Source organism: Aplidium turbinatum, chromosome 16, assembly GCF_918807975.1.
Source record: "Aplidium turbinatum chromosome 16, kaAplTurb1.1, whole genome shotgun sequence".
Lineage (NCBI taxonomy): Eukaryota > Metazoa > Chordata > Ascidiacea > Aplousobranchia > Polyclinidae > Aplidium > Aplidium turbinatum.
This window is the reverse complement of record NC_137487.1, coordinates 22,067,250-22,080,845: the sequence shown is the minus strand read 5'-3', so window position 1 is coordinate 22,080,845 and position 13,596 is coordinate 22,067,250. Positions and strand designations below refer to the sequence as shown.

At 38.6% G+C, this 13,596-nt stretch overlaps 1 protein-coding gene across 3 annotated transcripts; it reads right to left on the bottom strand.

Annotated features, from left to right (window-relative positions):
- Positions 1–2,679: 2,679 nt before the first annotated feature.
- LOC145785444 (zinc finger SWIM domain-containing protein 3-like) lies at positions 2,680–7,347 on the bottom strand. 3 transcript variants are annotated; one of them, XR_014291170.1, is made up of 5 exons: positions 5,984–7,347; positions 5,547–5,717; positions 5,240–5,392; positions 3,028–5,081; positions 2,680–2,902 (listed from the first exon to the last, which is right to left on the bottom strand). XR_014291170.1 is itself a non-coding variant. In XM_082597100.1 (4 exons), the coding sequence occupies exons 1-4, from the start codon at positions 7,281–7,283 to the stop codon at positions 4,705–4,707; spliced, it is 2,001 nt and encodes a 666-aa protein (XP_082453226.1). In that variant the 5' UTR covers positions 7,284–7,347; the 3' UTR covers positions 2,680–4,704. The 3 variants fall into 3 exon arrangements, 1 of the variants encoding a protein (XP_082453226.1); XR_014291171.1 differs by having other exon boundaries at positions 2,680–3,970; positions 4,431–5,081; XM_082597100.1 differs by having other exon boundaries at positions 2,680–5,081.
- Between the last annotated feature and the right edge of the window lie 6,249 nt (positions 7,348–13,596).

Genomic DNA, 13,596 nt, shown 5'->3' with positions numbered 1-13,596 from the left:
AAATTTTTAAAAGTGGAAAGTTGTCTTGAAGGGTTGGTTGAGATGATGATTTGAAACTTGACTGATTGTTGTGCGACAACGAGACTGGATTTAATTTTTAACTTCGGACTTCAGCGAAACGTAATCTTACATCCTATTAGAAGGTGTGATTTTTTCAGAGAATTTGTGCTAAGAAATGAAAGGAATTTGTTAAAAATAAAAACTAGAAAAAACTTTTTTAATTCGTTTTGAAGCTTTTTTATTCACTTGTTGATTCATTCATATCAGTTTGTATCCTTTTGTAGTTAAAAAAAAAGAAAAAAAAAGAACGCTTCCGGATAGTATCGAACTCATTCCCTCTAAAATGGCAGCCCGAGACGTTACGTGTGCGCCGCGGACTCAGTTGAAGAAAACGTGTTGAATTTAAAACTTAACGCGCTTATCGTCTTTTGCTTTGAAAGAAAAAAGTGCTTATGTAGTGACGTCATGACCGGTCAAATAGTGTTTCAGATTCAAAGACCGGAGCCGGTCAAATAGCCACTGCCCTATTATATTGTTCTTTTCAAATTTTATCACAGAAACAATTTATCACTTCAACTTTCAGTTTATTTGTTCCGAAGTGGCTATTCTTACAACATATTGTAAAACTAGCCTCTGAAGCTATTCTTACAAGCACCACTCAAGCAAGACGTTGTTTACTCGAGCAAGACCTTAATGCGCTCAGGCGTTTCATCCGACGACGCTCATACGTAATTTCGCGCGCATGCGTATTGGCTTGTGCTGCACACTTGATCGTAGAGTGAACCGCGGTAGTTGCTGATTTTGCTGATCGAAACTACACGTCAATGAATCCATTGTCATCATGATTACGAAGGGAGCATTATATTACAGTTTTGAGACACTTTCTTCGGCTATTAAACAATACAGTATGCTTGTGTGCATGGAGGAAGAACACCCAAATCATGTAGTCAAGGAAAAAGACCAAATCAAGGCTGTGGCTATTCTTACAACATATTGTAAAAATAGCCTCAGAGGCTATTCTTACAAGCACCACTCAAGCATTACGTTTGACATCAATATGCGCTCATGCGTGATCTGGAACTGGTATACAAGTCGCCACCCTGGTTAAAAAGGCGATGACGTCACACAGGAGGAATCCACCATAAAATGGTGGAAAAGTGGGGTGAAAATAGTCAACCATGACAAAAAAAAGCATGCAAGTGTCCGCTTTTACCTAATAGCTATGTAACACAGGCCCGAAAAACACCACATATCTCCTTAGAAAAGAGTTAAACTTGACCAAGTTTAACTATTTATCCGAAGAATACTTCTAAAGATACCAGCATTTAATCAATAATATATCTTTGTCGTTTCTGCTTCGATTTTTACAATTAAACCATTGCTGGAAAGCGCAAGCTATCGTTTATCCAAATGAAGGTCAGCCAGACTCTAAAAGTTAAAAATATTTCTTAGGTAAAGAGTTGAACTTGACCGACTTTAACCATTTATCCCAAAAATACTTGTAAAGATACCAGCATTTAATAAACGCTAATCTAAAGAACATATCTCTGTCTATTGACAAGCAAAAGTTGAGGTTGATAGCTTTTTCACAAAGCGAGCAACCGGGCTTCAAACACAAGCAAATAGCGCCCGATGACTCGTTGCATTTCCGAATCGAAGCAAGTATACAAGTCTCCCCGGTCTGCGATCATTATATGTCTTTATTAAATTAGTTGTAAGTTGCTTGTTTCTGCTTCGATTTTAACAATTGAACCATTGCTGGAAAGCACAAGCTATCATCTATCCAAATTAAGGTCAGCCAGACTCTAAAAGTTAAAAATATTTCTTAGGTAAAGAGTTGAACTTGACCGACTTTAACCATTTATCCCACAAATATTTTTAAAGATAACAGCATTTAATAAACGCTAATCTAAACAACATATCTCTGTCTATTGACAAGCAAAAGTTGAGGTTGATAGCTTTTTCACAAAGCGAGCAACCGGGCTTCAAACACAAGCAAATAGCGCCAGATGACTCGTTGCATTTCCGAAAAGCTAGGCTATTTACAAAAAGTGAATACCGCACATGTTAAACAAAAACTGTACATATTTTGAGCACAGCACAGTAACTGTTAGGCCAGATCATCACCCATGTGTCCCTCCTCTCCTTGCCTAGATGAGACCTGCTATTTGTCCTCGCAACCCTTTTTGTTTCCCGACCAAACTGAGAAGTTTAGAGTTTCGTTATTTGTTGGATGCAAATAGACGCATGCTTACATTTTTGACCACCTTAAAACACTAAACCAGTTTCTGCTCGACATAGCCTACAGTGTTCAATTTTTGTCCCAGGAATCAACTCTTCAAGCAATACTTTCCCTACTTTGTGTGCACTAACATCCTAATTTATATGCCATTGTTAACAATTGCGATATTCGTGAATTCATTTGAGGCTTTGGGTACCGGAATTAATATACTTATTTGAACTAGCAAATTCAATCCACAACACTTTCCACTAGGCTGTTACTTAACACTAAGCACGCATATGCGCTGCGATTTGTGGCCGTGTTAGCAACTGAAAAAAAGCCTTGGTGTGAAGATCACAGAATTGTTCAAAATGTGAGCTCAGTAGCCTATTACTGTGCTTGCAACTGCATGGTGCTATCAACGTGCAAAACAACTCGGCTCCAGGTCCCCTGCGGTCACAGACACGCATATTATCCCTGAATAGGGGGGTATCGCGTTTGCCATTCGCTCATTGTCGCCTGGTTTGATTGCAAACAAGTCTGTTCTATGTAGTTGCTTTCCTCATTGCGTCCAGTATGTCAGCACAATTGCTTTATCATCGCGAACGCCATTGTCACTTTTCCTCATCCACCTTTCCCAGGCTTGTTCGCGATGAAAGGCACAGAGTAACACGTAGCAATCTGCGGAACAAGAAGTCGTGGGCACTGAGTGGTAAAGTACAGTAGCAACTTAACAGTGACGACACAAATGCATGAGCAATGGAGACAGCACACAAGCAACGAAAATGTTAATGCAATTCACTAACTTGAAAAAACGCTTTCGATGGCCTTGATTTCCGCCTCACATTTATCGGTCATGAAAAACGAAGGGTTCCAGTTTTCTGACCACCCTTTTACAACAGAAAGTGCTTCTGCTATGTCCGAAGCTTGTTCATTTTGGATAATAAACGTAGCAACAACCTGGTAACCAACATTCGTTCTGACGCAAAGAAAAAATAGAGGAAGGGAATACTTGGACGTCTTGTAAGTTGCATCCAAGAGGCAAATGCCTTGGCCGCAACGATGCAACAATCGTATTATCTTCATCTAAGATGAGTTACAATCAACTAAATTTTCATCTTATGATAGTAGCCTACAGAAATAATATACGGTACTGTACGTAACATTGAAAACCACCAAGCCTACTACGTGAATATGGTAAAAAATAAATTGTCTCAAAAAGATTGGTTGTGACCCAAACCCTGCCTTTGGTTACCGCTGGACATGTCACTTGGTCCAATCAATAACACCACATAGGCGTATGGATTTGGCACACTAGATGGAAAAAATACAAAAGAGGTCAGTGAAGTAGGCTAGGCTACTCTGAATCAACAAAGCTTTTACACCTGAAAACTGAGTGTCTTTAAGAAACGAGATGCAAAGTTGATGAAACAGAACACATTTACATATGTTTATAGCATTTTTTGCAGTTAGTAAACCGTTTCCTCTTTTATGATGCCTAACCTCCACTTTGGTGAAAACACTGTGCTTTGCAGAAACCTTTTCAGAATCTTTGTCAACAAAGAAAAGGCTTATTATTGTAGTATGAATATCAACACTTAGTACACTAGTGAATTACAATGACAGGATGTTAAAAATCAACATTAACATGGCACCGTATGCTCGTTTCTGAACAACAACAAGCTTCGTTCCTGCTTTTGCTTCGTACTCTTCAATGGATCTCATGGCATCTTCAACTGAAGCCAACCACTTTCAACAATAAACAATTGATTTTTTACTGTTATAAACTTATGGATCTTCATCACCCATTTTTTGCCATAAGAAATCAAAGCATTTATGCCATAGCCTAAGATTACAGTGAAGAAATGTAAATACTACACACATGCAACAAATCTGGATTTAGCGAGTATAAGGTAGCTGATAGTTTGAAGCTCCAGTTTTTCTTCTTTCCTTCTACTATAAGTACTTCACCACATTTAGGTTTGTTTTATTCTGATGACAGCTCCTGATGAGTCAGTCAAAAAAAAAACTGCAGCTTCGAGCTACCTTTTACTTGCTATTTTCAAGTTCTGTACCACCATTTGCTATGAAAGAGTTCAACATACGTATACTAATTGTGTTAAGTTGGAAACAGTAAAATAGTTGAATATTGATGAACTGTTGAAGGTCTTGTTGGACCGTAGTATATTGCAGCAACTACATTACAAACCTGTACTAGTCCATGACTTTCAGCCAACTCTCCCAAAGAATGTTAAATGTCCTAAATGCATCAGAACTTTTAATGCCAGGATTGGACTCATTAGTCATTCAAGAACACATCGTTAGCGTTTTATGTGAGGACCATTGAAGAAACGATTTTTATCAAATGTTACAAGTTTCAAGCATAACGCGTCAAGGCCAATAAGTCTTTTCGTAGTTCACGGTTTACATAACCTTGGTTTAATTGACAAAGCGAGATTGCAGTATCACCTGAACATTCAATGTCACTTCTCCATAAGGTTGCATTTCCTGCAGAACCAAGACTTCGTTTTTGGCGGCATTGTTCTACCAAGACATCTCAGATGGTGCCAATCCAGACACGAGTCGCACATGATGCTGTCGCCTGCATCAAGATCTAAATAACAGGAGATGCACAACCAGCGGCCTTTATTTCGCAAAGTGGTCAGTAGGTTCTCCATCAACGTCCAACCGTCAAAAGAAAAATGTCTTCGCACAGAAGCAATGGCAATGTTTTCATCTAAACACTTCATTGGAATTCTTTCGGGCAACGTTTCAATTTCATTTTCTTCGATCAGTCGATCGCTGAATGGACGCAAGACCTCTTCTACTACCTCAGAATCGACAAACCAACTGAGTATTGCTGAAAAATATGACCATGGGTGACTTTGTTTGATGTAGCCTACGTACGCTTTGACGTAGCCTATCGGCTAGGCAGACCCACAGAAGTCAAAGTGTAGTTTTTTAAACTAACGTAGGCTATAACAAAAATGAAGTCACACAAACATAAATGCAACAAACCTGCTTCTTTCTGAAAAGACGACTTCAGTCTGAATGAAATTGGTCCGCTCTTTTTTTGTCTCTTGCGTGGTAACCCAATGACTGTCAATCCAGCTCCTTTTGGCCTGCCACGTTTCATCATCTTCGGTGGAAATTTAATTGATCCTGCATCATCTGTTAATAAACACAACGAGAATCGAATATAGGCTACAACGTAGAAAACATCACTATTTCAACGTTTTTATTAAAAAATTAATAAACATAATGCATTATGCAATGCAAGAAAAAACAACTAATCAGAAATGAATGTTTCAGAAACAGCACATACTTGTAAAAGACTGAATAGAACTGGACGGTGTCTGCATCATAATCGCACTGGTATCAACGGTCGACAAGACGTCACCGGGTGTGTGCTGTAAAGTACTGTTTGAGACCGTAGGAAATACAATTCCAGGATCATTGCTGGAAGATGTTGCAGCAGCACTTCCAGTATCAGTGCCTGAAAAGGATCATGCAGTTGTTCACAAAAGCAGAATTACTGAGCATCTGCAACCTTGTATAATCGTAAATTAGTGCGCAACTGCGCATGCAGTACATATTAGCCCACATATTGGATAGCTCAACGCCATAAAAATCATTGCTCAAAAAAAAATTGACTGCAAAATCACGACGCAAGTTGCAGTAACTAACCCATATCTCTTCAGATATTTGAAAAAGTAGGCTAGTTTTTCTGATTTAGTAAATAGTGCTAGCATATAGGCCTACCTTTCTGAGTTTGACCCAAAAAGTTCACAACTTGGAATTTCTTTCCTTCCTGCAAGAACTCTGCAATTTGTCGTAAATTATCCAGGTTGTATTGGAATTCATCCATTCCTTGTTCAGATATCATTAACGCAATCTTCTGGGAAATATCTTGAACACGGCGATACTTTTGCTGTTCTGATAAAACACATCTTCTTTGAGGCTTGTTAAGAATCTCAACAGCTGGTAATGTGGATGCAGGACCGTTGTCCAGTGAGTTTCTTGTCAGGCGATGGGATTTAAGAAAATATTGCATTGTCCACCGTTCTGAACAAAGATTGGGATTGTACTCTGACATATGGAGCTGCCTTCTAACTGCCAAGACATGCCTACAAGGTAGCAGCATTGATGATGTGAATCCACAAGGACATGCTGTTGTTGTGACTGCCAATTCCCCATGGACACGAGATTTTACTATGGCAGAATCATTCAAAATCTCTGACATGGCAACCTTTTCCGCTAACTTGAATTGTTGTTGCACATGAATATATGCAAATGGTGTCAGTAGCTGTTGGTATTGTCTCTCCGCCACACTTGAAATCGCATCAATTGGAACCTTAAGGAAAGCATTTGACGCTTTGTGGTCACGTTCGGTGGAAAGAGATTGGATACATGCCATCAGATCTTTAAAAAACATGGTCATTCCTGAGTATCTTGTTATGACACTTTTCAACTTTCCATTGATGGATTCCAGTCGATTATTAGTTCTGTTCAAAAAATTAGCTTTCAAGTTGCTCAGTCCATCCACCCATTGATGTCGAATAGCATGCCAGTTATCGTTATAATATGTTGTGACAGCAATTGGGACTGTGTCAACGAATTGGTTATACAGTAAATTATAAGCTGACTCATTTTTGGCATTTGCCAGTTTTCCTAAAATTTCCAGTGATACCTGCCTTTGGGCTGAAGAAATGCCTAATTTTTCCATGGAAACTTCTCTACGAAAAGTGCGAAGGGTATGAAAATAGCAAATTAAAATTTCTGCAGTAGGCAGCATTTTCATCATGGCATCCCGCTCTGCCATGTCTTTGTCAGCCATTACAACCTCCACTTTATCCCAAGCTGGATTGTGGAGTTTAAACTGAGTTAACAGCTTGCTGATGGTCAGTTTGTCTTCAGTGGCTACAAGCCACAGACACACAATTTCACTCTGACCTAAGCCATCAACATTCAGCATCACATATAATGGCATTCTCAAGTCATTAAGTTTGTAGGTTGCATCAATCAGCAGCATTTCGGGATATGCCGCAAAGGTTTCCCGCATGTCTTTCGTTTGAAAGTATATCGCCTGCAATTGTTTGTCATCATCTGCAAACACATCTACTGCAGCACCTAAAATGAAAATAAACTGAGGATTAGTATACCCTACAAAGCAAGAATCTTGACAATCCTGGGCCAGACTAAAATAGCGCAAAACAATTAGGCCTATTAGGCACTCCATCAGATTTAAAAGCAAAAACATCAACTTTTAGTGAAATTTGTTTTCTATTCTATGTTATTTTAATTATTGGCCAGAGGAAGGATGTTTAGGCCTTTGGTAATATTTACATCATATAATCAATGTTCCAACTGAGCGGTTGTATACCACTCTCACCCCATTCTCTAAAAGATGCCACATTGCAATGCTTAGGGTCCGTTAAAAGGATCCATTAGGAGTAAACTTTTACGTAGATTTCAAATTTAGCAATGTTTTCTATTTCTATCCACTCAAAGTAGAATTGTTTCAAGATATTGAAGACCTTTGATTGAATTCCTTGATCCCGCTTTCAATCTTACAATCCCCATAGCGCCTTATGTTGCAACAAAAATCTTTGGAGCATGAGTTTGGGAAAGTAGAATGAATTCTTGTGAAGAAAATGAAGCAAAAAATACTCTCAATTGACCCTTTATAGCTCAATGTTGCAAATTTTCCACACGTTGTAGGGTACTGCTAATGTTCTGTGTTGGTTATACTAGACAAACGTTTTCTGAATAGAAAAACGTCTGAAAATTAGATATTTTTCTTGTGTAGCCTACTATGATGTGCGTACTGGTAATCCGCAGTTTGCTGCAGTAGACGGAGTCTATTGACCGGTAAACCAGGCGGTCAACACTTTAAATTGAACTGGCAATGGTGAGATTGAACCCACGTCATCGAAATAATTCATCTGCAGTCTAAACCATTACGGCAAGAGGTCAATCGCGAATTGCTTAATTGACATTATATCTGAAATGGTTCAAGAAGAATGCTCACAATATCATGTGACACTCAATCTGCAGCAGCGACCTGTAGATTGCAAATACGCCTACGGTGTTGACCAATGTTACAGGCAACCTGGTAGCCTATTCTTGCATTGCTGCAGTACTACAATGATGCAAAAAATTAGATTTTTCCAAGGTCATGACCCTGACCACAGCTTGCACACACACATCCGGCTCTAGGCCGGAGTCACATCACCTCCAGTACGGAGCCAGAATTTGACCGGAACCGGAGCTCATTCTATCACTACTTATCATACTGCACATAGAAATTAGAAAGTCATCTCTACTATTTAGCATGAACATATCTTGTACTGTATAACAGACAAAAAAGTTTTGTCTGTCGACTAACCTTTTTCTTTGTTCATTTCATTAATAAGTTCATCATAGGTGTTTTCATACAAAGGTCTCTGTTTTGCGGCAATATTATGCAGATCTTTAAGAATAACTGTTTTTCCTGTAGAAGCTGGAATGTGCTTTTGTACCAACTTTTTATTTGCTTTGGTGGCAAGCATTTCTCCGATCACACTGCTTTCTGTTTCATTTAATCTTCGTTGTTTAGGCATCAAATTAAATGCATTCTGAAAAATAATTTATATGCACATAATCAAGAAAACGACATATCTTTTGACAGGTGTCCAACCCACAGAGATGGGCAAGATCACCAGGTTTGGTGAATCGGCGGCTTGAATATGACCAGTTTCGCACAAACTGGTCATATTCAGCATGTGCGTAGTCATGCGCGCAAAGTGAAATGACCACTTTACCGTGTCTTACGATGAAGTCAAGATCAGAAAAACTGTCTTGCAACATTCTTAACGTGTTTTAGTACAGTAGCAAACAATATTTGAACTTCAAGTGTCATAATCAAAATGCAATTATACACGAAAAGTAATTTTTTGGATAGAGGGGGTTTTGGACGGAAATTTCAATTTTTTTTACTAGTGGTCTTAGAATGTACTGTTGTATCCTAAAACCTGGGTTAAAATTGAATTTGAAAAAAAAGCCGATTAACCCCCCCCCCCCCCCCCTAATGTTATTGCTCTTTTTTATCCTTCACATAATTTCTGATGAAAGCCTCCTTATCATATACAGGGCTAGTGTGACCATAGCTCAAAGGCTATGACTACTACAAAGGGTTATTTCCACTTACTTCATTGAAATCATGATTATGATCATTGACATTACTAATCTCAGTGATGCATAGCGCTTTTCCATCTGACGTTGCATTTACTTTGATTCCAAATGGACAACCTTTGATAAAAGTACTGAAAAACAACAAAGATGAGGTGACATAGGCCGTGTTGAATCACCCATAAGTACACCTGAATTAGCCATAACTCACGTTAAAGTAGCCATACAGCAAGTCATGTCAAATTGCCCATAAGTTGCATCCAATTACCGATAAGCCCACCTGAATTACCCATAAAGTCACGTTGAATTACCACAAGTTCAGCCGAGCATTCTCATAAATCTAGTCGATTTACCCATAAGTGACGTCAAATTGCCAAAAAGCTGCGTTGAAGTACCCATAAGGCATGTCTTTATGGATAATTTCATGAGACTTACGGGTAATTCGACGAATTGTGCTGATGAGCAATTCGACGTAACATATGGGTAAATTGACAAAACTAATGGGTAATTCAATGCAACTTAGGAATAATTCTGGGCATGACATGCACTTATGCAAAACTCAATCTATTAGCAAAACTTATTACAATAGACAGCATGCGGGAATGGTTCAGTAGAATATATGCATTTTGCTAAGTTCTTAGCATTCATAAGGAATGTAGGCAATTTGCACTTATGCAAAACTCAATCTATTAGCAAAACTTATGCATATAGGCTACATGAGTAGCTCAACCTATGGGCACCAAGGACAAAACCATCATTACTTACCTTTGATTTGGCGAAGTGGCTATTCTTACAACATATTGTAAAACTAGCCTCTGAAGCTATTCTTACAAGCACCACTCAAGCAAGACGTTGTTTACTCGAGCAAGACCTTAATGCGCTCAGGCGTTTCATCCGACGACGCTCATACGTAATTTCGCGCGCATGCGTATTGGCTTGTGCTGCACACTTGATCGTAGAGTGAACCGCGGTAGTTGCTGATTTTGCTGATCGAAACTACACGTCAATGAATCCATTGTCATCATGATTACGAAGGGAGCATTATATTACAGTTTTGAGACACTTTCTTCGGCTATTAAACAATACAGTATGCTTGTGTGCATGGAGGAAGAACACCCAAATCATGTAGTCAAGGAAAAAGACCAAATCAAAGGTAAGTAATGATGGTTTTGTCCTTGGTGCCCATAGGTTGAGCTACTCATGTAGCCTATATGCATAAGTTTTGCTAATAGATTGAGTTTTGCATAAGTGCAAATTGCCTACATTCCTTATGAATGCTAAGAACTTAGCAAAATGCATATATTCTACTGAACCATTCCCGCATGCTGTCTATTGTAATAAGTTTTGCTAATAGATTGAGTTTTGCATAAGTGCATGTCATGCCCAGAATTATTCCTAAGTTGCATTGAATTACCCATTAGTTCTGTCAATTTAAGAATAGCCTTGTAAGAATAGCCTCTGAGGCTATTTTTACAATATGTTGTAAGAATAGCCACAGCCTATTTGTTCTGTTGGCGAATATACAAAACACATATAATTCCCACAAGGATGGCAGCAAACGACCAAAAGGTCACCAAAACCAGTTCAGGGCTTTCACAAGTTTATTCTCTTTCCTCATCACCAAGTACAGTACCATAGTTATCTTCTCTAATTTTCTCATTGTGGAAATTAAATTTCTCTCAAATTTCCTCTCACATAATATACATGCTATTGAACAAAGAAGTGGGTTGTTATTATTCGACAAAACAGCTATGCAGTTTGGACCATAGACATATAGTAAGATGTCTATCGTTTGGACTCTTCCAGCAGTGCTTCCACTTCTGACAATTGATAAATCCTCTTCAGTTTCCTTTTTTGTCCTGAAAAATCCCTTTTTTCTCAGTCGGAAATCTTTCAAAATTTCCTTCATAGGCGAAGTTATTTTTGAGATTATTTAAGTTAAAAAAGGTGCTAATACAACTTTAAAGCTATTATAATCTCAGTTAAAGCTATTTTAATCTCGATTTTTTTCAGTAGCACCGATATGTCGAAGCAACGTTGTTTGATTAGAACAGAATGCTGCACAAAAGCAGCACATATTTTACGGTACAATAACATGGTTTACTTCCTTTGTTCACTGTCCAGCCAAAAAACTGCTTATCAGTTACTTGGTTCTGGGACATTTACCACCTGGAGTCCTGGACATCATTTTACCAATTACGGTACCGTACCACTCTCATCTTTCCCACCTGGACTCCTAACCTATCCCTAACACCGAAAATGTACAGGTGGTAAATGTCCAGTAAAGAATTATCCATCCATTAACAAATTTATTTTTGTGTTTAGTTCAGTTTTCCTTGATGCGCTAACTTAACACTATAGGCTAGGCTATCTCTTTTTCTCTTTGTCAGTAACGTCTTCACAATCATCTGAGACTGATGAAAAACTTCAGGATAGGCCTATTAAATTCATGATACTGACTCAGTCTGACTGTGTACACTATGTTGTATGATGATGTACACGTACAGTACAGATGAGGGAGCTGGTATACAAGTCCCCCCCCCCCCCCCTTGGTAACTCATGACAAAGACAGGACTCAACCAAACATATAGGGTGAAACTACTTTACCTTTGCTTTACTGTTCACATGCTTCAATCCACATGTTTTGGTCAATTCCTCTTTGTCATGAGTTGCCAAGGGGGGGGGACTTGTATACCAGCTCCCAGATGAGTATGCACAGCCTAGCTAGCTCTATTATTATGACACCATAATAGGTTAGCACAGGGCCTAGGCTATAACTAACTCTTCTAAACCAGAAGGATACCACTAACCTAAAGCTTATCATACCTAACTGTAGGTCGAAGCTCAGTAAACTTTGTCATTGCTACTCAAGTTCAACTGTAAGAAAATGGCGAGAATAGAAATCAAGAGACAGAAAGGCGAGAATGGGAAAGAGAGTGAGAGGGGGTTCCGGATGGCGAGTGACGACGGAAACCAGCTGATCATCGTTATTCCAGCCGTTTTTAGAACTTTTGAAAGGAAATATTAATAAAGTTTTCTTTAAAATTGCTCAAAACAACAATTCCCTTTTTAAGATAAAATTTCCTTGTAAAATTGTTAAAAATCCTTAAAAAATCCTTCCCATCTTCATTTCCTTTTTTTATCCTTCAAAGCGTTGAAAAATCCCGATTTCGGGATAAAATCCTTCAAAGTGGAAGCAGTGTCTTCCAGTTCCAGCCTAGGCTTAAAATCTACCACCATCATTGGACATTCTGGCTGAATAATTTTTCCTCTTTCCGCATAAAAAAGTTGTCCGTGAATAAGTGCGAGGCATAAAATGCGACCTTGCATCAGTTTGAAAAATTAAGGATGTGCAACAATAGGTGGGCATTTGGGAGGAACTTCCAGCAGAACAGTTCGAAGATGCTGGAGGATATTTTTACGAGATTCAAGAAGATAATACGATTTTTGCATAATTGACACCTCTCCAAACATCTTCGACTAGAACTATAATCCGCAACACGTGCCACTTAAATTTTACATGCATCAGATCGAGTATTAAATTACATTTCCAGGCATGTGCACCAATAGGTGGGCATTTGAGAGGAACTCCCAGAAGAACGGTTCAAAGATGCTGGAGGATATTTTCAGGATGTTTTCAAGAAAATTATACAATTTTTGCATAAAAAACAACTCTCCAAACATCTTCGAAAAGGCTACAACTATAATCTGCAATACGTGCCACTTATATTTTGCATGCATCGGATTCAGTATTAAATTACCTTTCCAAAAATGTGCATCAATAGGTGGGAATTTGGGAGAAACTTCCAGCAGAACGGTTCAAAGATGGAGTATACTTTTACAATATGCAAGAAAATAATACGATTTTTGCATAATTGACACCTCTTGTAGCGCTCTGCGTTTCACCTTAGGTCTTTTCAACTTTCCTTAGATTTGTTACCGTCGTGAAATTTACAATTGTGTTTCGGGATTTTCACCTTAGGTCTTCAACTTTCCTTAGGTTTGTTATCGTCATGAAATTGTCGTTCTTTTGCATATTCGTTCTTGCAACCTGCACCTTTCAATCACATATGCGTAATTTTTCGTCTTTTCAACGTTTTAGCTTACAGATGCTTCATTCTTCAGCGACTATGTAGCCTACAGTAGCTCTCCGTCCTGGGCATGACGGAAAACTGCAATCATTCCTTAGTCTTGCGTAAGACTTG

Bases quoted from the DNA above. Each gene is read 5' to 3' on its own strand.
- LOC145785444 (XM_082597100.1), bottom strand. From the start codon at position 7,283: ATGCGGGAAACCTTTGCGGCATATCCCGAAATGCTGCTGATTGATGCA. The intron at 5,718-5,983 runs GTAGGCCTATAT...GATCCTTTTCAG, and splicing joins TTTGGGTCAAACTCAGAAAG to GCACTGATACTGGAAGTGCT. The intron at 5,393-5,546 runs GTATGTGCTGTT...GTTTATTAACAG, and splicing joins TTCTATTCAGTCTTTTACAA to ATGATGCAGGATCAATTAAA.